Source organism: Silurus aristotelis (genome assembly GCF_946808225.1).
Source record: "Silurus aristotelis genome assembly, chromosome: 16".
Classification (NCBI taxonomy): Eukaryota; Metazoa; Chordata; class Actinopteri; order Siluriformes; family Siluridae; genus Silurus; species Silurus aristotelis.
Genome location: NC_139589.1, coordinates 10,407,025 through 10,434,939, shown reverse-complemented (window position 1 = coordinate 10,434,939; position 27,915 = coordinate 10,407,025). Strand labels below are relative to the sequence as shown.

General features: G+C 36.6%; 4 protein-coding genes across 4 annotated transcripts in view; all 4 read left to right on the top strand.

Annotated features, from left to right (window-relative positions):
- Window positions 1-6,915: 6,915 nt before the first annotated feature.
- LOC310739479 (odorant receptor 131-2-like) lies at window positions 6,916-7,872 on the top strand (the record flags this gene model as incomplete). The annotated part of the gene is made up of 1 exon (XM_083565403.1): window positions 6,916-7,872. The coding sequence occupies one exon, from the start codon at window positions 6,916-6,918 to the stop codon at window positions 7,870-7,872; it is 957 nt and encodes a 318-aa protein (XP_083421529.1).
- Window positions 7,873-11,162: 3,290 nt separating this feature from the next.
- LOC310739478 (odorant receptor 131-2-like) lies at window positions 11,163-13,774 on the top strand (the record flags this gene model as incomplete). The annotated part of the gene is made up of 2 exons (XM_083565402.1): window positions 11,163-11,489; window positions 12,795-13,774. Exon 2 carries the CDS (start codon window positions 12,803-12,805, stop codon window positions 13,772-13,774), a length of 972 nt encoding a protein of 323 aa, XP_083421528.1. The 5' UTR covers window positions 11,163-11,489; window positions 12,795-12,802.
- Window positions 13,775-23,441: 9,667 nt separating this feature from the next.
- LOC310739477 (odorant receptor 131-2-like) lies at window positions 23,442-24,596 on the top strand (the record flags this gene model as incomplete). Its single annotated transcript, XM_083565401.1, has 1 exon — window positions 23,442-24,596. The coding sequence occupies one exon, from the start codon at window positions 23,442-23,444 to the stop codon at window positions 24,450-24,452; it is 1,011 nt and encodes a 336-aa protein (XP_083421527.1). The 3' UTR covers window positions 24,453-24,596.
- Window positions 24,597-27,154: 2,558 nt separating this feature from the next.
- Window positions 27,155-27,915, top strand: part of LOC310739200 (sialidase-3-like) — a 161,078-nt gene continuing 160,317 nt past the window's right edge. Inside the window, exon 1 of the mRNA XM_083564919.1 lies at window positions 27,155-27,160. The gene's annotated coding sequence lies outside the window, so the exon portion shown is untranslated. The remainder of the gene's footprint in view (window positions 27,161-27,915) is intronic.

Genomic DNA, 27,915 nt, shown 5'->3' with positions numbered 1-27,915 from the left:
TCCTCTGTGTATGATGTTAAAACATAAATATATTTACTATTGCAATAGCTTTAAAATTTGATTTTTAAAATCTGAATAGTTAGCATTTCTTAATTGTTTAAAAGTGTGCCTCGGGTACCTCATACAGGTAAACTCTTGCAGTTATATAAATGTATTTGTAGCTGAAACATTTTAATGTAGGTTCACTTACTCTCTATAATCGTAACTAGTGTGTTCCAGTAAATAGCTGTATGTGAATAAGTGCTAATATTTTTTTATAGCTTTTATGTCCATATTTGAAAAGCAGTGAAAATTATACATTTTTTTCTAAACAAAGCATCAATGAATTTTATGAAGTCTGTGTTATTCTTTTACAGTAAACAAAGTTTGTTTTCTGTAGTTTTACAGGAAACAAAAAAAATCTGTAAAAAAAAAAAAAAAAAAAGCAGTGTTAAAACTTTTCTCCTCTCAAACACAAACTTTTTTTTCAAGATTCATATTTACTTAAAGTTTCTGAACTGATATTTAGTTGTATAACCATTGTTCATAATACCTGCTGCGTCAAGTCAACTGACTTCTGACACCTTCAGCCCAGGGTGAATACCAGATTCTACAGCTTATGTTCATTTTTTGCATCAGAAACGGCTTTTTTTTAATCTCACCCTGCAAGTCTTTTTTTTTTTTTTTTTTTTAATGGGCTTGAAGTCAGGGAACTGTGCTGGCCGTTCCATTACCTTAATAATTTTTGTCTGAAACCAAGCGGTTGCTTGTTTACTTGTGTTCGGTTGTTGTCTTGTTAAAAACACCCATTTCAGGGGCATTTCCTCTTTATTAGGCAAAATAATCTCCAAGTATTTAGATTTATTTAAACTGATACATGATTTTTGGTGGTAATATCAATAGGCCTTAAACAATGGTATGTAAAACTTCCCCATACCATGATATTTTTGCCTCCATGTTTTAATGTCTTGAATTGTGTCTGTGGCTTGAATTCATTACCTGGAGGTTTTTTTGAAATACTGTCTATGACCATTAGACCCAAAAGTAACATTAATACTCTAATACTCTAATACTCTAATCAGACCACAGAATGTTATGCCATTTCTCTTTGACCACTTGATGTGTTTCTTGGCAAATTTTTACTGATTCTGCACATTAGTCTTTGGGCTTCTTGCTGATAGCTTCAATGAAACTTAATTTTAGATCATCTTTGATTTTCCTAGAGATTATGATTGGCTCGTTTAAGATTCGTTGCTTATTTTCTTTCACATTTTGGGTTTTTGTTGCTATAAAGCATTTAAAATCAATTTAGCTGAGCTTTTAATTGTACTTCTTTATACCTTTTCCCCATTCCAATCGTTGCATCAAATTGCATTGTTTCTTAGAACAATGTTTGGAATGGCCATTTTTTTCTTAGCAATTCAAAATGCAATATATTTTATAAAAATGTGTGAAACATGTGCTTTCTTCTATAATAAAGGATAATTAATGACACCTGTTTTTTCAAAGAATGAATAATAATTGAACTCCACACTGCTATTGTTTTGAACATGCTTCTTTCAATGAATGAGTCCCTTAGAACAAACACTATGCATATCATGACAGCTGGGTCAGCTATTTTTCTATTACACTACTGCATCTACAAGCAAAATTATTTGCAATGGAGATCTTTTACTGCTGCTAAAAACTTTCACAACTACTCAAAGGGAAGAATTATTTATAAATGAAGTTGTGTCTTTCTTGACAGTCCTCAATCAGACAAAAGAAGATAAAGTAACAAGGAAGATATACTGGTTTCAATGTTTCTCCACAGAGAGAAAATGTTGAAGGAAATGAACCATTTTCAGTAACATCTCAGGTTTGACAAACTGTTCTGCTTGAGGGTGTGTAACAGAAGAAGTGTAAATAATTCTAGGAAAAATAATGTACTGTAGCTGAAGTGACAAACATTGACAACAGGTTCGAATGATACATTTTCCTACTCTGCAGTTTAGAGTAAAAGTAAAGTAAATTCAGTAAAGTTTTAAGAATTACGATTAATGTTACATAAAGTTACTGTTCTGATCAAGAGGAGATAGTTACAGAAAATCCTAGTTGTATTTCTGAAAATGAAGGTTCATTTATAGGTTCAAAATAACAGGCTTTTATATTATTCAGATATTGGTGTGTATTTGCAAAGATATTGTTTGGCAGAAATATAGGCTATTATTGAAGTGGCTTTTACATAATTCAGATAATTTCATTTCATTTTCATCTCATTTCATCTTCTCCCGCTTATCCGTAATTCGGGTCGCGGGGGCAGCAGTCTAAGCAGATTCCCCAGACACTTTTCCGTGTCCAGGGATTGGGCTGTCAAGGCCCCCGCCTTCGACTGCTGCCCAATCCTCTCAGCACCGGTCCCTTACGGTCCCTCCTGCAGGTGGTGAGCCCACGGGAAGGCGTCCCCACGTCGCTCCGACGTCACGGTCCTTGATTTATTTTTCTCGTAAGGGTCCCCTGGAGCATAGAGGGTTAAGGGCCTTGCTCAAGGGCCCAAGAGTGGCAGCTTGGCGATACCGGGGCTTCAACCCCCGACCTTCCGATCGGTAACCCAGCGCCATAATTCATATAATTCTTCATTTTAAATACAATCTCCTTAAAAGGATGAATCATTGGATCACAATAGTTGGATTGTGTTTAGGTTTTGAAGATATCAACATGTCTTGGTTGGCAGAGAACATTAGGATTATGAAAACAATTTTGTTGTTGTTGTTGTTGAACTGTTTTTCTTTAGATAAATAAAGCCAAATTTAAATACAAAAACTTGCACCATGCATGATTGTGATTTTTTTCCCCCTGATATTTACAGGCAGGATGTGTCAAAACAAAGTCAAACACAAACAGGCAAGCATTAATAATTAATAGGATTAATAATTGGATGGAACTTGGGAGTTTTTTTAGCGTTGACTCTAGAGATATACACTGATGAAAGACAGCTTTTCTGTTAATTACACAAAGCAAAATATATTCCCTCTTGTATTTTATAACCATGCAGTAGTTTATTAAGTCAATCCCAAGTTCATATTATGGTCCCGCAAGACTGAGGCAGGTTAAAAACATTTTGTTGTGTGTAAGCTGAGTCAGCCACAACTGACTTTGGCATGGAAAATCCAATTTGTTTATCAGGCTTTTTATAAAGTTAATATTAAACCAATCCAAACAAAAAAATTTGATTTACAAAGGTTTTGTAAATTTGTTTCATATTGATTTGTGTATATTGCATACCAATCACCAGTAGGGAGGTCAACTTTTCTACTGAAGAGCTGTGATTTAGTATTATTTTGCTTCAAATATGCAAGTCCTTCTCTAAAAAACACATCTGAATTAAAACCTGTATATACCTTCCAGCATTGATGGTGCCTTTCCAGATGTGAAAGCCTATTTCATAGGCACTAATGCACCCCCATACTATCAAAGATGCAGGCTTTCGAACTAAATACTGATAACTAGCCAGATGGTCCCTCAAGGCAGATTCATGGGACTACAAAATAGTTTTCCAAATGGACTGAGGCAATTTTAAATTAGCTTCGACTCAAAAAAGATGGAGATGAAGGTAGTGTTTCTAGATCATGTTCATATATGGCTTCTTCTTTGCATGATAGACAATTAACCCTCATTTGTGGATGACATGGTAAACTGTGTTCACAGACAATGTTTTCTGGCATTGTTTCTGAGCCCATGCAGTGATTTCCTTATTATGTTATAGAATCATGCCTGATTTTATTGCACCGCCACCTGAGGGCCCAAAAATCACAAGCATCCAGTAGTAAATTTCTCCCTTGCGCACTGAGATTTCCCCTGATTCTTTAAAACATTTGATATTTGATATATTATACATGAAGTATTGCAGCACACCTTTGTTCAGTGGTAATTTACTCATTACTGTGACACGTTGCAGCAATGTGCTAATCCTCAATAAAGACTAACCAACTGTCATCTAACGTTGAATTTTCCTGGGTATGTCAGAGTGTAGGCTGTCCGCAGAAATCACTGATGTTGTTTAGTCACCATGTCCTTGGTTAATTGTCTTCACTCCACATTTTGGCTTTACTGATGTCTCCTCTCCACTTCTTAATACTCTACTGATATCAGCTTCTCTTCATCTCGGTTGTTCAACAACATTGTCTTCTTTACAATCATGGCCTTGACCATATTAGCTATTTTTGCATCCAGACTTTGGCTATTTCTCCTAGGATGTCATCGCTCAGTCTGTTTTTTGACTCTGCTATGACATATCCCCCTTAAGCAGTGCTAGCTTTGAGAACCCTGACAACTGGAGAACTATTAACCAAGGAACCACGGATTGTATCCCTGGTCCTGTCTCACTTTTTGTTGTCATTTGTGTTATGTGTATTAATACTCTCTTGTTTTATATATACATACGATATACATTTTTGCTATATGTTAGGGTGTCATTTACACCACTCCTTTTTTTTTTCCAATTCCCAACTCACTAGGTATAATTTTACTTTTTTTTTTATGTCGTTTTTTTTAGGTACATTTATGCTACATTGTAAAAGTTGCAAAACAAAACAACTAAATACAATATACATTTTAATAAGCGAGAAAGAAATCAGTGACCAAAACCAAGTAAACAAACAAAGTTAACATCTAAAAGTAAATTAAAGTGAAAGGAGGGCATTTAGCCTGGCAGAAACACACTAGACTTGGAAATTTCAATATAAAACAGACATCTGCATTGTAACTATGGCAGCCATTGTATATAGTTAATCTTAAACTCTATCTTTGTATACATGGTTAACATATTGCACATGTATTGAGTTTTGATGGTTTATTTTTTGAAAAATAAGCATTTAAATAAAATGTTCAAGAGTAAACTCTATAATATGATATAGTTGATTTTTATAATAGGAGAGAAATCAATCACCAATCATCAATCAATTAATTTTTATATTATAATATAAGGGGACTTCAGAAACATGGATGAAAACAATGCTGGGAGATTGTATAAAATACTGCCCTCCTGTATCATAAGATTGTGTGTTCTACATTATAAATTAATCTTCTGGTCTTAATATTAATGATCTTATAATGCATAATGTCATGTGCTTACTACTGTGTGAGAATACATTCTGATTTATGTCATTTGATAACTGAATGATGTATGTGAATCTGTACACAAAAATAGGAATCTTCTGGATTATTCAGCTAACAAATGTTTTTAATAAAAATAAAAAGGGCCAACATTGATTATAAATGATCTCAAGAATGATAATCCCTTAATAAAGTAAACATATAATAAATAGAAAGAAAGTCAGGAGCACATCTCCAGTTTTTCATTAGCATCAGAGTTTATTTATTAAACAAATGTCACCTCACATACTGTATCTTATTCTCACAAAAGCATATCACGGTCCCTACAGTCCTGAAAATCTGCACATGGGAATGAATTCATTACATTAATTAATCTTTCAAACAGAGTAATTCATCTTTCTTGCCCAGTGAGAATATGATTTTCTCACATAATTGAGAAAGTGAAATTGAGTTTGGAACAAAAGACCAGATGTTTTTCTAAAAATAAATGATTTGTCACAACATTCCTAACAAAATATAATCCTACCTGGAAATAGATATAACTCCAGAAAAGTCCATTAATGATCTTTTCCACTCTAATGAGTTATAGGACAATATAAATGACCGATATTTTTGATGATAAGTCTCAAGGCACACTGATGTAAATGAGATGTGGTATATTTAAATAGTGGCGTTTATCACCCAGAGACAGAGCAAGGGTGTGAGTAGCACACAATACTGTATGTGGCTTCTACATTTCTAGATTTTTGTACTTTAAGAATATTTTTGCTGCTTATATGTTATACTGATCCTTTCTAGTTTGGTTTATACTGTATATATGTGTGTAGATGTAACATGACTTTTTAATTGTATGTATCCTGTTAAAGAAATATATATATTTACACACCTTACAATATAATTTATACTATATTGTATACTTTACAACACAATTTTTTTTAACTAGAGCTGTAAAAAATATTTTAACATTTGGACAAACAGGCAATTGGTTGTTATTTTTAATGTCTGAAATTCTATTTTAAAGAAGCTAAGTAGACAATATGTATAACTGATAAGCCTTTTGTGCATTGAATTGATAATGAGTTGTTTATTCACAGAAATAACTGTTTTACCTCCTGTCTGCACTTAAATTGAAGCATAATTTTGAGACCTATTATGAAAGCTAGTTAGTCCTTTATATCTTTATATATCTTTACATGCTGCTTGTTTAAATTGTCCTTTTATATTTACTTACTTGGGTTCTTTTAATGTTTTTATTATTTACAGCACTAATTATAAACAGTACTACTTTTCTAGAATTTCTGATTTACATTAAATGCTGAAAAAAGATGGTAGTGTTTGTAGTGTAACCAATCCAAATTACATTAGTCTGTACATAAATAGTTAAATAAACATTAACCAGCCACTTATTAATCTCAATACTAGTTAATTCTGTCTGATGTTTTGGTGCTAAGATTTTTTGTGATGTCATTTTTCTGGGTTTAATCTTAAGAGCAATAATTTAAGAAAGTAGTATATATGTATAAAAAAAATGGTAATGTTAATTTGACCTACAATCATAATACAATTGTGATTGGAATTTTGTGGAGATAATAATGTTAATATTTAAGTACTGCCCACAAATAAAAACCACACATTTCTGCATTAAATATATTGGTACATATCTGTAGATTCATTGTACATCTCTAGACATTCACTGTTTGTATATTTTAACGTAAACATAAAACTAATCTGTGCTGTGATCACTGGTAGGGTTTTTAATTGTTTTGTTTTTTTTGCATTCTGAAACCACTTGCTATAAGAAATTCTGTTTTTTTTTTTGTTACAGGAATACTGATGGCCAACATGTCTGGCCCTTTAACCTTTGTTGATATGCAGACCATCAAACTGGCGTTTACATGGGACAGGGTCTTAAGGACGTTCTTGGTGCTGTTTACACTGTCACTTTTTATTTACATTAATATAGTGATGCTGTTCACCCTGCGCACCAAAGCAATCTTCCGTGAGACGCCACGCTACATTCTGTTTACCCACATGCTTCTGAATGACACTATTAATTTATTGAGTGCCATGCTGCACTACATGTTCGGTTCCTTTTACTTTGTGATGGTGCGTGCTGCTTGTGCCTACATTGTGATCCTGTCTGTATCAACATTTGTAAATGCACCGCTGAACCTGGCTCTCATGTCTCTGGAGAGGTACACGGCCATCTGCTTCCCACTGCGGCACACCAAGTTGGCTACGCCGGCACGAGTGTATGCGGCTGTGGCTATGGTTTGGGTTTTGGGCCTCACTGATGTTTTAACTGACGTATTAGCTTTCTTCCTCCTCGCAGAGCCATCATTTTATTTGTCTTCTACAGTGTGTACCATTGCACAGTTAATGGTGGCTCCCTGGCAGCAGGGCAGAAGTGTAGCATTCAAAGTTCTGTTGTTCATCATAGTGGCCATTGTGTTGCTCTACACATATGTAGCCATTCTGCAGAAGGCCCGCAACGCCTCCTCAAACACCTCTTCTGCCCAGAAGGCCTTGCGCACTGTGATATTGCACTCATTGCAGCTTGGCCTCTTACTCATGTCATTTCTCTATGAGTATATAGAGTCCCTGCTGGGAAGCCTGCCACTTTCAGTATACTCACAGGTGCACTTCTTTACCTTCTTTGTAGTTCTGATCCTGCCACGCTGCCTCAGCTCACTCATCTATGGTCTGAGGGACGACACCTTCAGGCCACTGTTCAAACAGAATTTCCTGTACTGTGGTACAAACAAAGTTGTGCCTTTAGTGACTTTTATAAAACACTAATGATAAAACAAGAACAATGAACAATCTTTCTTTGATTTGTATGTGAATAAATGTATACATGTATTTCTGTAGAAACAGTACATACACAAAGGATGGGGTGTTTGTGATCCTGGTAAAGATTCTAATGATTTAATCTAACATCAGAATGTATAATGTGTCCTATGAAATGTAAAAAATACTTTCTCACCGACTAATAAAATAAGAGCTTCATTTAAATTCAAATGTATTGGTCACATACACAGTTGAAAATGCAATAAAATGTTTGTTTTTTTTAATTTCTTTTACATTTTTTTTATTTTGTGCAGTATATGCTGTGCAAATCATTGTACAAACTTTAGTACTTTGTGTACTTCTGGTTGAGCGCGCCAATTTTATTTGTCCAGCATTGCTTGCTGTGGACAAATTGTGGTTAATGGAAATTAGTGCGTGATCGCATCACACTCTGGAGAGCCTGAGTACAGGTTCCTAAGTACCCAAAAGTTTAAATTCCCCTGAGCAAGTAAGTTGTAAAATAAACTGACAGACTTTCTTCTTTCTTATTAAGGACTTGAATGCCAAAGTACAGAAAACTGTAAACATTCTTCACTGGATTTTGTTAAGATATCTTTATGCTGTTAATTAATATATTAGCATTATTGCTAGAAACACCAGCATTTCAGATATCTATTTCCCCTTTATAGAAAATTTCATACAGTAGATGACCTAACCTGCAATTATGTTTTTTTTGGAATTTCTTTAGTGCCAAATAGAAATTTTATAAAATTTTTACAAAAATTACAAGGTGTCGTCCTACAGCATGCTGCATACCAGCTCCATGACAGACGCTTTCCTCTTCCTCTTTACTATTTGCCCGATCATAACCTTTTCTCATTCATGATATGTGCCAGCTGTTCTGGATTTGTCTGCCTATTATATAATAAAATATAAATAAAATATAAAATATAATATAACTATAATATAGATATATGGCAGTTTTGTAATAAATGTTATTTATTTATAAATACAATGTAATGTAAAACAGACTTACATTTGCATTTGAAATTTGCCACAATGTAATTTTTGTACATTGTTGTAATGCTATTGAATATTGCAAAGAGAAAGAAAAACAGTTAAATCATGTTTGCAAATACACATTTGATTAAATTTTAATGAGTTAACTACATGATACATATTTTGGTTGATTGTTAGAGTCAGTGCACAACCAACCACTGCCTTCATGAATTTAGGGACTTCTGTAACATAGATGAATTTGTTTTTGAGAGATTATACGGAATACTGCACTTCTGTTTCTTTTTGATTTTGATTGCAATTTTACCTATCATACATTAAAATTGTGCATAAAAAAGAATTCTACATTATAAAATAATGATTAGCTCTCAATAATCAGTGGTCTTATAATGCATATCATATGCTCCCTACTGTATGAGAATACATTCTTATTTATGTAATTTCATAACTAAATGATGTATGTGAGGAAGATGGATTATGCAAGATGGGATTCTTCTGGGTTCTCCAGTTTCTCTCCACCTTCCAAGAACTAGCCAATAGATGGATTCCCTAATACACATTTCAAATGTGAATAAGTGTGTGAATGTGGGTGTATATGGACTGAGTACATAATCAGGGTATATGCCTGTTCACACTCATTGTTTTACGACAGGACAGGATTGAATATCCACAACACTAGCAAGAATAGTACTTACAGAAAGTGAGTGAGTGAATAAGTGAGATCCCCTAAAATTAGAACTGTGTTTAGAAAAGCCACCAATTAGCATTATCCAGGTTCATTCAGAAAATGTATTCGAATAAACAGCAGCATTCTTCAAAATGAGCTTGAGGTCATTTTAACTTTATCCACCAGGATGCATCATTTGTGTTTTTTTGTGTCTTATTTGTACGAAGGCGTATTAGGGCCAATATGGGCTAAAAAGAAAGAATTTTAAGGGAAATCTTCAAGAAAAAAACAAAAAAAATTTTTTTCCAAAAAAAAGAAACTCAAGGTTGAAACTCAGAATATTACAAGAAAAAGCTCACTAATTGATGAGAAATAAACGGAGGGGAGATATAAAACGAAAACAATTGGAAGGGGTTCCTATCAAGGAAGAAAACCGCATACAATACGACAGCATATTATGGCTAATATGGGATTTGAAGAATTGGCAGAAAATTTCTGAGTTGAAAACTCAGAATTGTGAAGTTGTAAGTCAAAATTTTCAAGCTTAAAACTCAGAATATCATGAGAAAAACTCACATATTTTAAGTTTCAAGTTTAAAACTTGAAAATCCCCAATATGATAATCTCATGATTTTGTGCTAAAATAACAAGTATTTCCTGGTTGTTAAATCCAAGGTAAAAGTAAACCATCTGCCCAACCATGCAAAGTGTATATGCGTTTTTCTCCCTAGATAGAACCCCCCCCCCCCCCACACACACACACAAATTTTTGAGTTTTAAATACAAAACTTTCAAGTTTATTTCTTGTAAATTTGTGAGTTTATTTCTCAAATTTTTATTTTTTTTTTTTTTCTCAGACATGTTTAGTTTTTTTCTGAAATGTTTCAATTTACCACTTGAAAATCTCGAGCTTTTAATTTGGAAATTCCCTGCCGCTCCCTTTTCAATTCTTTATTTATTTACTTTTTAAAAATGCTTTATTTTTATGTCATCTCAAAACAGTCTGATAGTCATCTTTTGTCCTTTCTAAAGACAAGGATTCTGTAGGATTTGGAAAGGACAAAAGATGACTATCAGACAGGTTTGAGATGACAGGAAAACTATTATAATTTAAATAACCACTCTTTCAACCAAAGTGTGCAGAAAAGCGAAGAACATGTATCAGGCAGTGGCGGGCGGTCAGGGCCAGCAAAGCCTTCTCTGCTGGCCTAAACACTATCAGAAGCACTGACTTACATTTACAACCCAAATTCTAATATTTCTTTCATGAAATTGTATTAATTTTTTCCCCCAAAAGTTTATTCTCTTCATTTCGTAATGTTTCTCTTGGCTGCACTGCTTCCAGTACGTGTATGTGGATGATTTTTTTGTCCAATCAGTTTTTAGCCTCTATGTGCTGCCATGTCAATATGATCTGCCCAGGGCCTTCATTGTCTGTTCTGGTGGCTTTTTACCATAGTATTCTTAGGAAAAAGCTCTGTTTCTTTAACCAATCAGATTTAAAATTCGCCCCACACAGCCAGCTAGCTGGCCCAGAATAGCGTCCGCACTTTCCGTCCTCTGATTGGTTGGTCAGTGGGAAACTGTTACAGCCAAGTTTGACTGGGAAAACACATGTGTAGTGCTCTGCACACATTAATAAATCAAAGTTAGACTTTTTATGCCTATGGAGGAAGAGAAATTGATTTGGTTTCAGACATTTTAAAAACTATATTTTCAAGAAAAGCTAGACATCGTAAGGAGAGGTCACCAACCCCGAAGCTAGCTATCTTATCTCAGCCCAGGAAAGGGTTTGTTCACCACTTCCAGACCAGTAAATACGAGCGGTACCACTGGCTTACAGCCTCTGAGGAGAAGTACCACTGGCTTACAGCCTCTGAGGAGAAGTACCACTGGCTTACAGCCTCTGAGGAGCCCTGCAAATTATGAGTATGCATCTCTGGTAAATAGGTTGTATTTTATTAAAATTTTTATAAAAAAGTTTTTGTTATGTAGTGTAGAGGTTTGGAGTTGTCTTAACTGGGTTTCTTGCTATAGTAAAATGTTATTCACTCTCCAAACGCCAAATGACTCTCTCTCTGTAATGGCACGTGTTGTTATATTGGTTTCTATAATTGTGACGCTGTAGTGGTCGTATTAAAAGGTGGATTAATTCGGGTACATTCCCACTGAAAGCCCAGGTACGAAATGCACAGCCTGCCACTGGTATCAGTCACTAAACCATACAACATAGCAGGTCTCACCACAGTCCTATAAACTTTTCCTTTTACTCTTGCATATTATACAGGATAAAAAAAATTCATAACATTTCTAACAAAATGTATTCCTAGCTGCACATTGATATAACTTTAAAAAAGTCCAATGTTGATCTCTTCTATTTAATGAGTTAGGGGACAATGCTCATTGACACACATGTTTTGGTGCTTAAAATTCTCAAGGCATGCTGACGTAAGAGAGATGTGGTATATTTAAATGGTGGCATTTGTCAACCAGAGACAGAGCAGAGGTGTGAGTAGCACACGATACTGTACGTGGTTTCTACACTTATGGATTATTCTAATTTAAGAATACTTTAGCTGCTTATATGATATCTATCTATCTATCTATCTATCTATCTATCTATCTATCTATCTATCTATCTATCTATCTATCTATCTATCTATCTATCTATCTATCTATCTATCTATCTATCTATCCATCCATCCATCCATCCATCCATCCATCCATCCATCCATCCAAAATTGTACTAGGACCTCTCATCTACATGAAGAAAAGATTGATATTATATATAGTGTAACCGACCTAAATGGCAATAGTCAATAATTAAATATTTGAAAAGTTCAGTTTTATTGCCATCTGCATTGTTTGGTTTATATAATACTCTTTACTAATGATGTAGTAATTATTGTTAATACTGGTTAATGCTGTGTTTCTATGACATTTCTGGGTTTAATAATTTTTTAATAATTAATTTAAGAATTATGATTTGGATATAAATTGGCAACTTAAACTTATTTACAATCATAATAAAACAAGAAAAGTGATTAAGTGATAATATATAAAATTACTACCTACAAATAGAAAAAACAAATTTTCTGCATGAAATATAGCGGAACATATCTGTAGAACATTCACTGTTCGATGTAATCATAAATCTAATTTGTGCTGTGATCACTGGGTGGAGGTTTGTGATTGATTTTTACATTTTAAAACATTTACTATAAGAAATTCTGTCTTTTTTCTGCAGGACTACTGATGGCCAACATGTCTGGCCCTTTGACCTTTGTTGATATGCAGACCATTAAAGTTGCCTTTACAGGCGAAAAGATATTTAGGACGTTCTTGGTGCTGTTTACACTCTTACTCTTCATTTATATTAATATAGTGATGCTGTTCACCCTGCGCACCAAAGCAATCTTCCGTGAGACGCCACGCTACATCCTCTTTACCCACATGCTCCTGAATGACACCATCCACTTGTTGAGTGCCATGCTGCACTTCATTCTCGGTTCCTTCTATTTTATGGTGGTGCGTGCTGCTTGTGCCTGCATTGTGATTCTGTCTACATCAACATTTGTAAATGCACCGCTGAACCTGGCTGTCATGTCTCTAGAGAGGTACACGGCCATCTGCTTTCCACTGCGGCACAGCCAGTTGTCTACGCCGGCAAGAGTGTATGTGGCTGTGGCTGTTGTGTGGGTTTTGAGCCTCACTGATGTGCTAATTGATGTGTTTGCTCTCTTCCTCCTTTCAGAGCCATCATTTTATTTGTCTTCTACAGTGTGTACCACTGCACAGCTCATGGTGGCTCCCTGGCAGCAGGGCAGAAGTGTAGCATTCAAAGTTCTGTTGTTCATCATAGTGGCCATTTTGTTGCTCTACACATATGTAGCCATCCTGCAAAAGGCCCGGAAGGCCTCTGCTAACACCTCTTCTGCCCAGAAGGCCTTGCGCACTGTGTTATTGCACTCATTGCAGCTTGGCCTCTCACTCATGTCGTTTCTTTTTGAGTATATAGAGTCCCTGCTGGGAAGCCTGCCGCTTTCAGTATATCCACAGATGCGCTTCTTTACCTTCTTTGTAGTTCTGATCCTGCCACGCTGCCTCAGCTCACTCATCTATGGCCTGAGGGACGACACCTTCAGGCCACTGTTTAAACAGAACTTCCTGTACTGTGGTACAAACAAAGTTGTGCCTTTAGTGACTTTTATAAAACATCAATTATAAGACAAAAACAATGAACAATCTTTCTTTAATCTGTATGTAAATAAATGTACACATTAATTTTTGTAGATACAGTACATAAAGAAAGGACAGGGTGATTGTGACCCTGAAAACAAATCTGATGGTATAATCTTACATCAGAATGTATGTGTACAAAGAAATTAAAAATACTATCTCTGGTTACTCATAAAATAAGAGCTTTATCCAAATTTAAATGTATTGGTCACGTACACAGTTCAACATGCAATTAAATGTTTTCATCGACTGATTGAATAAAAGGAAGAATTTACATACATAAAAACTGAATTTACATACACCTTCTGTTCTGCTACAAAGAAGAAAATAAATCAAATTATAAAATACAAAAATATAATATGTGGAATACAGATATCAGGGCAGACACAGTATGAATAAAGTTCAGAATAAAGTGCAGGCATGTTCCATTATGTGTACAATTGTTTGTGCAGTATATGCTGTGCAAAAATGTTGCATAAGTCCTTGGTGTTCTATTGGTTGAGGACTCGAATTGCCCAGCATCACTTGCTGTGGACAGATAGTGGGTAAGGTAACTAAGTGTGCAATCACATCACCCATCTTGAGAGCTTGAGTACAGTTTCTTTAGAACCAAGAAATATAATGTAAAACAGACTTACAATTGCGTTTTACATTTGACACCTAGTTTTTGTTGTTGTAGACTGTTGTATTGAATTGCTACTGCAAATTGCTCTGCTAATAATTTGTATTTTATTTTTAAAATTATGGGAACATACATTGCATACATACAATGTTATACATTGATCATTTTTGCAAAAATTTATTTTAATTACATTTTAATGAGTTAACACCATAATATATATATTTTGGTTGAAAGGTATAGTCAGAGCCCAATCAATCATAGCCTTTATGAATTAAGGGACTTCTGTACCATAGATTAAAAACTAAAAAAAACTAAAAAACAAGATTATACAAAATACCACACTTATGTATCTTTTTAATTGGTTGCAAAATGCAAAATGCAATTTTTACTTTCACACCAATATTGTGCATCAAAAATAATTCTACCTAAGCAGAGAGTTAAAAGGTAAAGGTAAGGTCTTTAAGGGTCTTTAACCCTGTGAAGCCTGTCATGTGAAATTGACCAAAAATGATACTTTAAAAAAAATAATTATTAGACATTGAAGTGTTTACGGGGTCTTTAAACAAAAAATTCACAACAATGTTTATTTGTATAACAAAAACAAAGACGTATTATTGTATTTGGAATGTCCACTCCTTCTCCTCCTTATTTTCATCTTCCCCTAACTGCTCTGAAAAAACATCTGAAAATACATACAGAAAAATTATGTTTGTGTATTCTACATTTTTTCTCTGAATTGGTAAATATAACAGATAATGTATTTGTTTTATTGAAAATCACATAAATATTTAATTTTTACTAGTATAGAATCAGTAAAAAATTCTTTTAAGATGACATTTTAATTTTAATTAGCTTACCGTAATTTCCGGACGTTATATAAGCCGCACCCACTGAATTTTTACAAATATTTTTATTTTTAACATAAATAAGCCGCACCTGTGTATAAGGTATACACTGAAACTAATGCACTTTACACAGGCTTTAACGAAAGACAGTGTCTGTTACATAATGTGAAATATGTTGTGGCTCCTTTAAGAGCAGAGCGCCATTTTGGGAATAGCACGTCACTGCATTCCTCCGGTATTACTGCGTGTGTGTGCATGTGCGACTGAGGATTATGTGCTCATTATTTTCTGATGCTCATTTCTAAGTTGATTTGACTAACCCATAAAAAGCACGCGTTCTGGAAACCTGTCTGTGCTTATAAGATTTCATTTGCAACTGGAGTTAGTGAGATCTCCCTTCACCCAGACTCAACGCGCTACAACGGCTTTTATCTAAACAGTAGCCGACCAAGAAAGTCATTGTTCACTGTCTTCCTCCTTCCTTTCACAACTACTGTATTTCTCTCGGGAGTTTATCTTTTGGCATCGTCGTGCGTTTAAAAATCAACACCGGTGAAAGTTTTTCTCCCGTTGCCGTGCAGTTTAGAACACAGGTGAGGTGCGTTTTTCCGTTTCCTTTCGGAAATTTCATTGGTCTAATGTTATGTCGCTCAGTTTTTTCGCTTGAAGTTTGTGAAACCGGGAAAAAATCCATAAATTAGCCGCTTCGTTGTTTAAGCCGCGGGGTTCAAAGCGTGGGACAAAAATACGGTAATAAAAATGTTGTATTTGACATTGTGGCAGGACATTGCAGCTGCTTCCATTAGGGGTCGCCACAGCGGATCATCCGTCTCCATACTACTCTGTCCTCAACATCTGCCTCTTTCAAACTAACTACCTGCATGTCTTCCCTCACCACATCCATAAACCTCCTCCTTGGTCTTCCTCTTTTCCTTCTTCCTGGTGGCTCCATTCTCAACATTCTCGTACCAATATACCCCATGTCCCTCCTCTGCACATGTCCAAACATCTCAATCGGGGCTCTCACTTTGTATCGCTGTCTTTGTCTCCTTGTCTTTGTCACTCCCAATGAAAATCTTAGCATTTTCAGCTCCACCTCCTGTCTTTTAGTCAATGTCACTGTCTCTAAATAATACAACATCGCAGGTCTCACCACAGTCCTATTAACTTTCCCTTTCATTTTTGCAGATACCCTTCTATCACAAATCACTCCTGCCACTCTTCTCCACCCACTCCACCCTACCTGCACTCTTTTCTTCACTTTTCTAACACACTCTTCATTACTTTGCACAGTTGCCCCCAGGTACCTGAACTCCTCCACCTACTTCACCTCTTCTCCCTGCAACCGCACCACTCCACTGCCCTCCCTCTCCTTCACACACATGTACTCTGTCTTATTCCTTGTATTTAATTACAGACTTACTGCAAACCCACCTCCACCTTGAACCAGTCTGTCGTTCCCACTGCACACTTCACTGCTGTCACACTGTCCTCATACATGTCCTGCACCACCCTCACATACTTCTCTGCCACACCTGACTTCCTCATACACTATCACAACTCCTCTCTCTGCACCCTGTCGTATGCTTTCTCTAAATCCACAAACACACAGCATGAAATCATACTGCTCACAGATGGTCACCTCTTCTCTCAACTACTCTTTCCCATAACTTCGTGATCTGACTGATCAACTTTATCCCCCTGTAGTTGCTGCAGGTCTGCACATCCCCCTTATTCCTAAAAATTGCTACCAGAAATCTCCATCTCCATTCCTCAGGCATCTTCTCACCTCCTTCCAAAATTTTGTTGAACAATCTGGTTAAAAACTCTACTGCCATCTCTTCTAAACATTTTCATGCTTCTACTGGTATATTCATCTGGTTTAATCAACTTTCCACTCTTCATCCTCTTAATCACTGCTCTCACTTCCTCCTCACTAATCCTATTCACTCCCTGCTTCACCAACTCCACATAATCCAACCTTCTCTTTCTCTCTCTCTTTTCCTCATTCATTAGCTGCTCAAAATACTCCCTCCACCTTCTCAACACACTCTCCTCACCAGTCAACACATTTCCATCTCCATTCTTTTTTCTTTTTTTTTTCCTTTTTAACCATCTTATTTATTTTTGTCTCAAAAATAACACTCTCCTTCTCTTCTTCTTCACCTCAAAAGCCATCCTATAGACCACCATCTGATGCTGTTTAGCTACACTGTCCCCTGCCACCACCTTAAAGACTTCTGCATAGAATATAGTCCACCTTCCTCCACTCTTATTCGTTTCCCAATGCTCCTCTTTCTTATTAAAATAAGTATTTACCACTGCCATTTCCATCCTTATTAGCAAAATCTACCACCATCTGCCCTTTCACATTCCTCTCCTTAAAGCCATACCTCCCATCACCTCCTCATCACCTCTGTTCCCTTCACCTACATGCCCATTAAAGTCTGCCCCAATCACCAATCTTTCTTTTCTAGCTACACTCTTCACCACTTTATCTAACTCACTCCAGAGTTTTTCCTTCTCCTCCATCTCACAACCCACCTGTGGAGCATAAGCATTGATGACATTCCATTCACACCATAATAGAACAGTTTAAACCCACCTCCAATGTTCCTGGCCTTACTCTCTTTCCACTTGGTCTCCTGAACACACAACATATCTACCTTTCGCTGCTCCATCATATCAGCTACCGCTCTCCCTTCACCAGTTATAGTACCAACATTTAAATCACCAACCCTAACCTTCACCCTCCTACACTTCTCTTTTACCCACTGTCTCTGTAGACGTCTTTCTCGTCTCCTTCTCCTCCTTTGGCCAACAGCAGCCCAATTTCCACCGGTACCCTGCTAGCTAACAGTACCTGTGGTGGTCGTTGGTAACCTGGACATCGACCGATCCGGTATGAATTTCTGATTTGTGATCCGCATATTTGATTTGGCACATGTTTTACACTGGATGCCCTTTCTAACGCAACCCTCCCCATTTATCCGGGCTTGAGACCGGCACTAAGAATTTCAAGTCAAGTCAAGAAGCTTTTATTGTCATTTCAACCATATATAGCTGATGCAGTACACAGTGAAATGAAACAACGTTCCTCCTGAACCCAGGTGCTACATAAAACTACATAAAACAACAATCACAGAAACAGAAAAACGCAAGGCCAAGAACTAGTGGAAAGATCCTCAGCACATAAAGTGCATGTGTGCAACTGGTGCAAACAGTGCAAAAGACAACACAAGACAGTGCAAAAGACAACACAGGACAGTGCAGGACAATACACAATACACAAAACACAAAATAGCTCCGCCAGTAAACATGTCGTAACAAAATAAGGTGCACAGTAGCAGAAAAATGTCAACAGAATTGTGCAATTCAACAATAGCAGCAATTAAAATAAAGTGAACAGTGGCAGAAAGATGTGGACAGAATATTGTGCAAAAAAACAAATCCCGAAATATGTGCAAAAAACGGCATGTAAACATTTCGTGGTACTGAATGATGGGTATGCGAAGTGTATGATGTGTGTTGAGTCCGGTTTGTGCAGATCAGTCACACAGTTGTGTGTAGGTGTGAGTGTGTGTGTGTGTGTGTGTGTGTGTGTGTGAGAGAGAGAGAGAGAGAGTTTAGTTCAGATGTTTGTTAAGGAGCCTGATGGCTTGAGGAAAGAAACTGTTACACAGTCTGGATGTGGCGGCCCGAATGCTTCGGAACTGCTTCCCTTATGGCAGGAGAGTGAAAAGTGTTATTTACTGACTTGTGCAACCCTAATGAATGGGTTAGAATATTACACCGCATATAAGTATAAATATTTCAACTGGCTATTTTTCTATAACAGTAAGATTTTTATGAAAACATTTTATACATATTTCATAGAAGTATCGGTATCAATATCAGTAATACTTGTCTTGAAAGTACTCGGTATCAGATTGAAAAGAAAAGCCTGCAGCAAGCCACCAATCAGAGTAGAGCATGCACTGTATTAAACTTGTTTTGATTGCCACTTGGCAGTGGCAGGTTTAGTCTTCGGCAACATGGGAGATGGGTGGCACAGGCCGTTCACACAAAAAAAAAAAAAAGAAAAAAGCAAAGTTGATTATTTTGGTTAAAATAACACTTATTGATTTGGTTACCTTTAATTTAGGTGAGGTCATAAAGGCTTTCTGTGATTTGTAAGGAAAAGGTCCTGAACTGAGTTCAGGAGGTGAATCTCCAGTGCAGCTTTAATGGCTCATTCAAAAGACATATATTATAAGGATACAGATGTTGTATGCATCTTATGTCTACAATTAGCCAAGGAGTTGTATGCTTCTTGGTTCTGAGAGTTTAATAAATTGTGCACAATGACACATGTATTAAATTGTGCAATAAATGCATTTAGAGTAATATTTATACATGAAATGGAGCTTTCAGAAATGTATCCAAATTTGTGGACTGCTCTGAGATTATGTATTACTCATCCAGTGACAGTAGCTGAAACAGAGAGGAGCATTTTAAAGCTGAAATTAACAAAAGGGGGTGATGTTGGGTCATGGCGTGGTTCGCCCAGGGCATCATTCAAGCTAGACCCGCCATTGCCGGTTGATGGTATCTACTTAGCGCAAACATTCAGTTAAGAATCAGTTCAACAGCAAGCAGAACTTTTTAAGAGGAATAAATGATGGAAGAATCTCCTGACACAACACTTATGGCCTTATTTGCACTATTTTTTTTTTAAGTTGTTGAAAAAAAGGTTTTGGGCTCATGATAATATATTAGATATCAATAAATCTTATCACTCATTTTTTACTCATTAACATCAGTCATTATAGCCATAATATATTATGATACTTAAGTGCATTTGAAGGCAAATACTTTTGTACTTTTACTCAAGTGAAAGTTTAAAGGGAGAACAGAAACGGTGCTGGAGAAAGGGTAAGGTGCTCAGGTTCAGTTGTTCCTAATAAGGTTTATGTTTAGGTTGAGTAGGTGTTCATAACAAAGTTTATGTTTATGTTAAGTAGGTGGTCCTAATAAAGTGTTTGAATGAATATGATACTGGATTTAAATAATGAGCTACAACATTCCTAATAAAATGAATTCCTACCTGCATATGGATATAACTTCAGAAAAGTCAGTTAATGATCGATTTCACTTTAATGAGTTAAGGGACAATGTTTATTAACACACATATCTTTGGTGTATCACATATCACACACATTTTGTTTTTACAACTTCAGTTTTCTGGGTTTAATCTAAGGGTCGATAATTAAAAATTTAGTATATGAATATGAATGCAGCTCCTTCTGTCCTTCTCTATACTTCTCCATCAACATCCTCAAAGCAAATAAGGCATCTGTGGTGCTCTTCCTCGGCATGAAACCATACTGTTGCTCACAGATGGTCACCTCTTCTCTCAGCCTGGCTTCCACTACTCTTTCCCATAACTTCATGGTGTGACTGATCAACTTAATTCCCCTGTAGTTACTGCAGGTCTGCACATCTCCCTTATGTTTAAAGATCGGTACCAGCACACTCCTTCTCCATTCCTCAGGCATCCTCTCCCCTTCCAGAATCCTGTTAAACAATCTGGTTAAAAACTCCACTGCCATCTCTCCTAAACATCTCAACGCTTCTACCGGTATGTCATCTGGTCCAACCGACTTTCCATTCTTCATCCTCTTAATCGCTGCTCTCACTTCCTCCTTACTAATCCTATCTACATCCTGCTTCACCAACTCCACATCCTCCAACCTTCTCTCTCTCTGATTTTCCTCATTCATCAGCTGCTCAAAATACTCCCTCCATCTTCTCAACACACTCTCCTCACTAGTCAACACATTTCCCTCTCCATCCTTTATTGCTCTAACTTGCAGTACATCCTTCCCAGCTCGGTCCCTCTGCTTGGCCAATCGGTATAAATCCTTTTCTCCTTCCTTAGTGTCCAACCTCTTATACAGTTCCTCATATGCCTTTTCCTTGGCTTTCGCCACATCCCTTTTATCCTGCTGCCGCATCTCCTTGTACTCCTGCCTACTTTTCTCATCACTCTGTCGATCCCACTTCTGTTTTGCCAACCTCTTTACCCTAATGCTCTCCTGCACTTCCTCATTCCACCACCACGTCTCCTTGTCTTGCTTTCTATTTCCAGATGTCACACCAAGTACTTTTCTAGCTGCCTCCCTCATCACTCCTGCAGTAGTTGCCCAATCATCCGGCACCTCTTCACCACCACCAAGCCCCTGTCTGACCTCTTCCCTGAACCTCACACTACACTCTTCCTCCTTCAGTTTCCACCATCTTATTCTTCTTTCAAACCTTACTTTCCTCCTCTTCTTCTTCGCCTCCAAAACCATCCTACAGACCACCATCCGATGCTGTCTAGCTACACTGTCCCCCGCCAACACCTTACAGTCTCCAATCTCTTTCAGGTTGCATCTCCTACACAGAAGATAATCCACCTGTGTGCACCTTCCTCCACTCTTATACGTCACCCTATGATCCTCCTTCTTAAAATACGTGTTCACCACTGCCATTTCCATCCTTTTAGCAAAATCTACCACCATCTGCCCTTCCACATTCCTCTCCTTAAAACCATACCTACCCATCACCTCCTCATCACCTCTGTTCCCTTCACCTACATGCCCATTAAAGTCTGCCCCAATCACCAATCGTTCTTTCCTAGGTACACCATCTACCACTTCATCTAATTCACTCCAGAATCTTTCTTTCTCCTCCATCTCACAGCCAACTTGTGGAGCATAGGCACTGATGACATTTATCATCATCCCTTCAACTTCCACCTTCACGATCATCACCCTATCAGAAACTCTCTTCACCTCCACTACACTCTTACTGTACGCTTCCTTCAGAATCACCCCTACACCATTTCTCTTCCCATCCACACCATGATAAAACAGTTTAAACCCACCTCCAATGTTCCTGGCCTTACTCCCTTTCCACTTGGTCTCCTGAACACACAACACATCTACCTTTCTCCTCTCCATCATATCAGCTATCTCTCTCCCTTTACCCGTCATAGTACCAACATTTAAAGTACCAACCCGAACTTCAACTCTCCTACACTGCTCCTTTTCCTGCCGTCTCTGTAGACGCCTTCCTCCTCTCCTTCTCCTCCTTCGGCCAACAGTAGCCCAATTTCCACCGGTACCCTGTCGGCTAACGATACCTGTGGCGGTCGTTGTTAACCCGGGCCTCGACCGATCCGGTATGAAATTCTCATTTGTGATCCGCATATTTGATTTGGCACATGTTTTACGCTGGATGCCCTTCCTAACACAACCCTCCCCATTTACCCGGGCTTGGGACCGGCACTAAGAGTACACTGGCTTGTGCCCCCCTAATGGCTGGGTTCACTCTTGCATATTATACAGGATAAAAAAAAAATTCATAACATTGCTAACAAAAATGTATTCCTAGCTGCACATTGATATAACTTTAAAAAAGTCCAATGATGATCTCTTCTATTTAATGAGTTAGGGGACAATGCTCATTGACACATGTTTTTGTGCTTAAAATTCTCAAGGCATGCTGACGTAAGAGAGATGTGGTATATTTAAATGGTGGCATTTGTCAACCAGAGACAGAGCAGAGGTGTGAGTAGCACACGATACTGTACGTGGTTTCTACACTTATAGATTATTCTAATTTAAGAATACTTTAGCTGCTTATATGATATCTATCTATCTATCTATCTATCTATCTATCTATCTATCTATCTATCTATCTCTATCTATCTATCTATCTATCTATCTATCTATCTATCTATCTATCTATCTATCTATCTATCTATCTATTTAAAATTGTACTAGGACCTCTCATCTACATGAAGAAAAGATTGATATTATGTATAGTGTAACCGACCTAAATGGCAATAGTCAATAATTAAATATTTAAAAAGTTCAGTTTTATTGCCATCTGCATTGTTTGGTTTATATAATACTCTTTACTAATGATGTAGTAATTATTGTGTTAAATATAAGTGATAATATTTAAAATTACTACCTACAAATAGAAAAAACTAATTTTCTGCATGAAATATAGCAGAACATATCTGTAGAACATTCACTGTTCGATGTAATCATAAATCTAATTTGTGCTGTGATCACTGGGTGGAGGTTTGTGATTGATTTTTACATTTTAAAACATTTACTATGAGAAATTCTGTCTTTTTTTTGCAGGACTACTGATGGCCAACACGTCTGGCCCTTTGACCTTTGTTGATATGCAGACCATTAAAGTTGCCTTTACAGGCGAAAAGATATTTAGGACGTTCTTGGTGCTGTTTACACTCTTAGTCTTCATTTATATTAATATAGTGATGCTGTTCACCCTGCGCACCAAAGCAATCTTCCGTGAGACGCCACGCTACATCCTCTTTACCCACATGCTCCTGAATGACACCATCCACTTGTTGAGTGCCATGCTGCACTTCATTCTCGGTTCCTTCTATTTTATGGTGGTGCGTGCTGCTTGTGCCTGCATTGTGATTCTGTCTACATCAACATTTGTAAATGCACCGCTGAACCTGGCTGTCATGTCTCTGGAGAGGTACACAGCCATCTGCTTTCCACTGAGGCACAGCCAATTGTCTACGCCGGCACGAGTGTATGCGGCTGTGGCTATGGTTTGGGTTTTGGGCCTCAGTGATGTTCTAACTGACGTATTTGCTCTCTTCCTCCTTTCAGAGCCATCATTTTTTTTGTCTTCTACAGTGTGTACTATTGCACAGTTAATGGTGGCTCCCTGGCAGCAGGGCAGAAGTGTGATATTCAAAGTTGTGCTGTTCATCATAGTGGCCATTGTGTTGCTCTACACATATGTAGCCATCCTGCAAAAGGCCCGGAAGGCCTCTGCTAACACCTCTTCTGCCAAGAAGGCCTTGCGCACTGTGATATTGCACTCATTGCAGCTTGGCCTCTCACTCATGTCATTTGTCTATGAGTATATAGAGTCCCTGCTGGGAAGCCTGCCGCTTTCAGTATACTCACAGATGCGCTTCTTTACCTTCTTTGTAGTTCTGATCCTGCCACGCTGCCTCAGCTCACTCATCTATGGTCTGAGGGACGACACCTTCAGGCCATTGTTCAAACAGAATTTTCTTTACGGTGGTATAAACAAAGTTGTGCCTATAGTGACTTTCAAAAACATTAATGATAAGACAAGAACAATGAACAATCTTTCTTTGATCTGTATGTGAATAAATGTATACATGTATTTCTGTAGATACACTACATATAGAAAAGACAGAGGGTTTGTGACCCTGATAAAAATTCTGATGGTATAATCTAACATCAGAATGTATATGTACAAAAAAATCAAAAAATACTTCCTTGGGTACTAATAAAATAAGAGCTTTATTCAATCAGAGACTTACAATTGGATTTTACATATGACACCAAGTTTATTTTTTGTTGTAGAATGTTCTATTGTGTTGCTATTACAAATTGCTCTGCCAATTATTTTTTTTATTATTTTTCTAATTATGGGAACATACACTGCATACATACACTGATGATGTACACTGATATTTTTTGAAAAAAAAAAAATGTAATTACATTTTAATGAGTTAACACCATAATATATATTTTGGTTGACAGAGTTAGAGCCCAATCAATCATAGCCTATATGAATTAGGGACTTCTTTACCATAGATAAACATTTTTTGAATGATTATACAAAATAACACACTTCTGTTTTCTTTTTAATTAGTTGCAAAATGCAATTTTTCCTGTCACGCATCATTATTGTGCATCAAAAATAATTCTACCTCATAAAATAATTATTTTTCAGTGATGGGCAGGTGGGATCCAAATGCAGTATGCCAGCAGAGAGTCAAGGTAAAAGTCTTTACCTCTGTGAAGCATGACATATTAAATTTTTTTTTAATCAAATTTGATACTTTGGGCATTTATGGCAATTTAGTGATCACAACAATGTTTATTTTATAACAAAAACAAAGACGTATTATTGTATTTGGAATGTCCACTCTGCTGCTCAGAAAATACATCTGAAAATAAATACAAAAATATTATGTATTGAAAAGATAAATAGCAAGCTACATTAGGTTGGATGAACAAAATTCACATAAATATTTATTTTCCACTTGTATAGAATCAGTAAAAAATTAGTTCAAGCTGACATTTAAATTTTTAAATAGTTTAAGAATAATTTTGTATTCGAAATTGTGGCTCCCATTAGGGGTCGCCACAGCTGATCCTCTGTTTCCATACCACTCTGTCCTCTACTTCTGCCTCTTTCAAACCAAATATCTGCATGTCTTCTCTCACCACCTCCATAAACCGCATCCTTCACCTTCCTCTTTTCCTTCTTTCTGGTGGCTCCATCCTCAACATTCTCTTACCGATATACCCCATGTCCCTCCCTTGCACATGCCCAAACCATCTCAATAGGGCCTCTGTCACTTTGTCTCTCTGTCTCTTTGTCTTCGTCAATCCCAATGAAAATCTCAGCATCTTCAGCTCCACCTCCTGTCTTTTAGTATTGCTACTGTCTCTAAACCATACAACATAGCAGGTCTCACCACAGATCCGCATATTTGATTTGGCACATGTTTTACGCTGGATGCCCTTCCTAACGTAACCCTCCCCATTTATCCGTGATTGGGACCGGCACTAAGAATTCACTGACTTGTGCAATCCTAATGAATGGGTTAGAATATTACACTGCATATGAGTATAAATATTTCAACTGGCCATTTTTCTATAACAGTAAGATTTTTATTAAAACATTTTATACATTTTTCATAGACTTATCGGTAACTATATCACTGATCCTTGTTTTAAAAGTACTCGGTATCAGATTGAAAAGAAAATTATTAGTAACACCCTTCCCTATTATTTTTGAGTGGATAAAAACTTATCTGGTCAAACATGCAGCAAGCCACCAATCAGAGTAGAGCATGCACTGTTTTAAACTTGTTTTGATTGCTAATTGGCAGTGGCAGGTTTAGTCATCGGCAACATAGGACATGGTTGGCACGGGCCATTCACGCAAAAAAACAAAGTTGATTATTTTGGTTAAAATAACACTTATTGATTTGGTTACCTTTTAATTTAGGTGAGGTCATAAAGGCTTTCTGTGATTTGTAAGGAAAAGGTCCTGAACTGAGTTCAGGAGGTGAATCTCCAGTGCAGCTTTAATGGCTAATTCAAAAGACATATATTATAAGGATACAGATGTTGTATGCATCTTATGGCTACAATTAGCCAAGGAGTTGTATGCTTCTTTAATAAATAGAGAGTTTAATAAATTGTGCACAATGACACATGTATTTAATTGCGCAATAAATGCATTTAGAGTAATATTTATACATGAAATGGAGCTTTCAGAAATGTATCCAAATTTGTGGACTGCTCTGAGATTATGTATTACTCATCCAGTGACAGTAGCTGAAACAGAGAGGAGCATTTTAAAGCTGAAATTAACAAAAGGGGGTGATGTTTGGTCATGGCGTGGTTCGCCCAGGGCATCATTCAAGCTAGACCCGCCATTGCCGGTTGATGGTATCTACTTAGCACAAACATACAGTTAAGAATCAGTTCAACAGCAAGCAGAATATTTTAAGAGGAATAAATGATGGAAGAATCTCCTGACACAACACTTATGGCCTTATTTGCACTATTTTTTTTTTAAGGCTCATGATAATATATTAGATATCAATAAATCTTATCACTCATTTTTTACTCATTAACATCAGTCATTATAGCCATAATATATTATAGTACTTGGATACTTAAGTGCATTTGAAGGCAAATACTTTTGTACTTTTACTCAAGTGAAAGTTTAAAGGGAGAACAGAAACGGTGCTGGAAAAAGGGTAAGGTGCTCAGGTTCAGGTGTTCCTAATAAGGTTTATGTTTAGGTTGAGTAGTTGTTCATAACAAAGTTTATGTTTATGTTAAGTAGGTGGTCCTAATAAAGTGTTTGAATGCATGAATATGATACTGGATTTAAATAATGAGCTACAACCATCCTAAGAAAATGTATTCCTACCTACATATGAATATAACTTCAGAAAAGTCAGTTAATGATCTCTTTCACTTTAATGAGTTAAGGGACAATGTTTATTAACACACATATTTGGTGCCTAAAACTCTCAAGGCACGCTGATGTAAGAGGGATATGGCATATTTAAATAGTGGCATTTGTCAACCAGAGACAGAGCAGAGGTGTGAGTAGCACACAACACTGTATGTAGTTTCTACACATCTAGATTATTCTACTTTATTCTAAACCTTAGCTGCTCAAATGATATATATTTAGGCATAATTTTAAGCCCCATAATAATAGGAAGAGACTACTTAAAGTTTTTATCTAGCTTTTAATATATTTACTACATGCTTGCTTAATTGTATTTTTTTTTTTTTATAATTAATTGATTTCTGTGAATGTTTAAATTACCTACAGTGGCAATTGTGAATAAATTGTAATATAATTATTATATTTATATTAAATGCTGACAAAAATATTGGTATTATGTGTAACATAACCAGCCCAAATGACAATAGCCTGTAATAAAGGAGTTGATTAAAAGTTCAGTTTTATTGATCGCCATCTGCATTGTTTGGTTTATATAATGGTTTACCAGACAGTAAATTAGGTTACTTGTGGTTATCGCTGTGATTTTTACAATTTTAGTT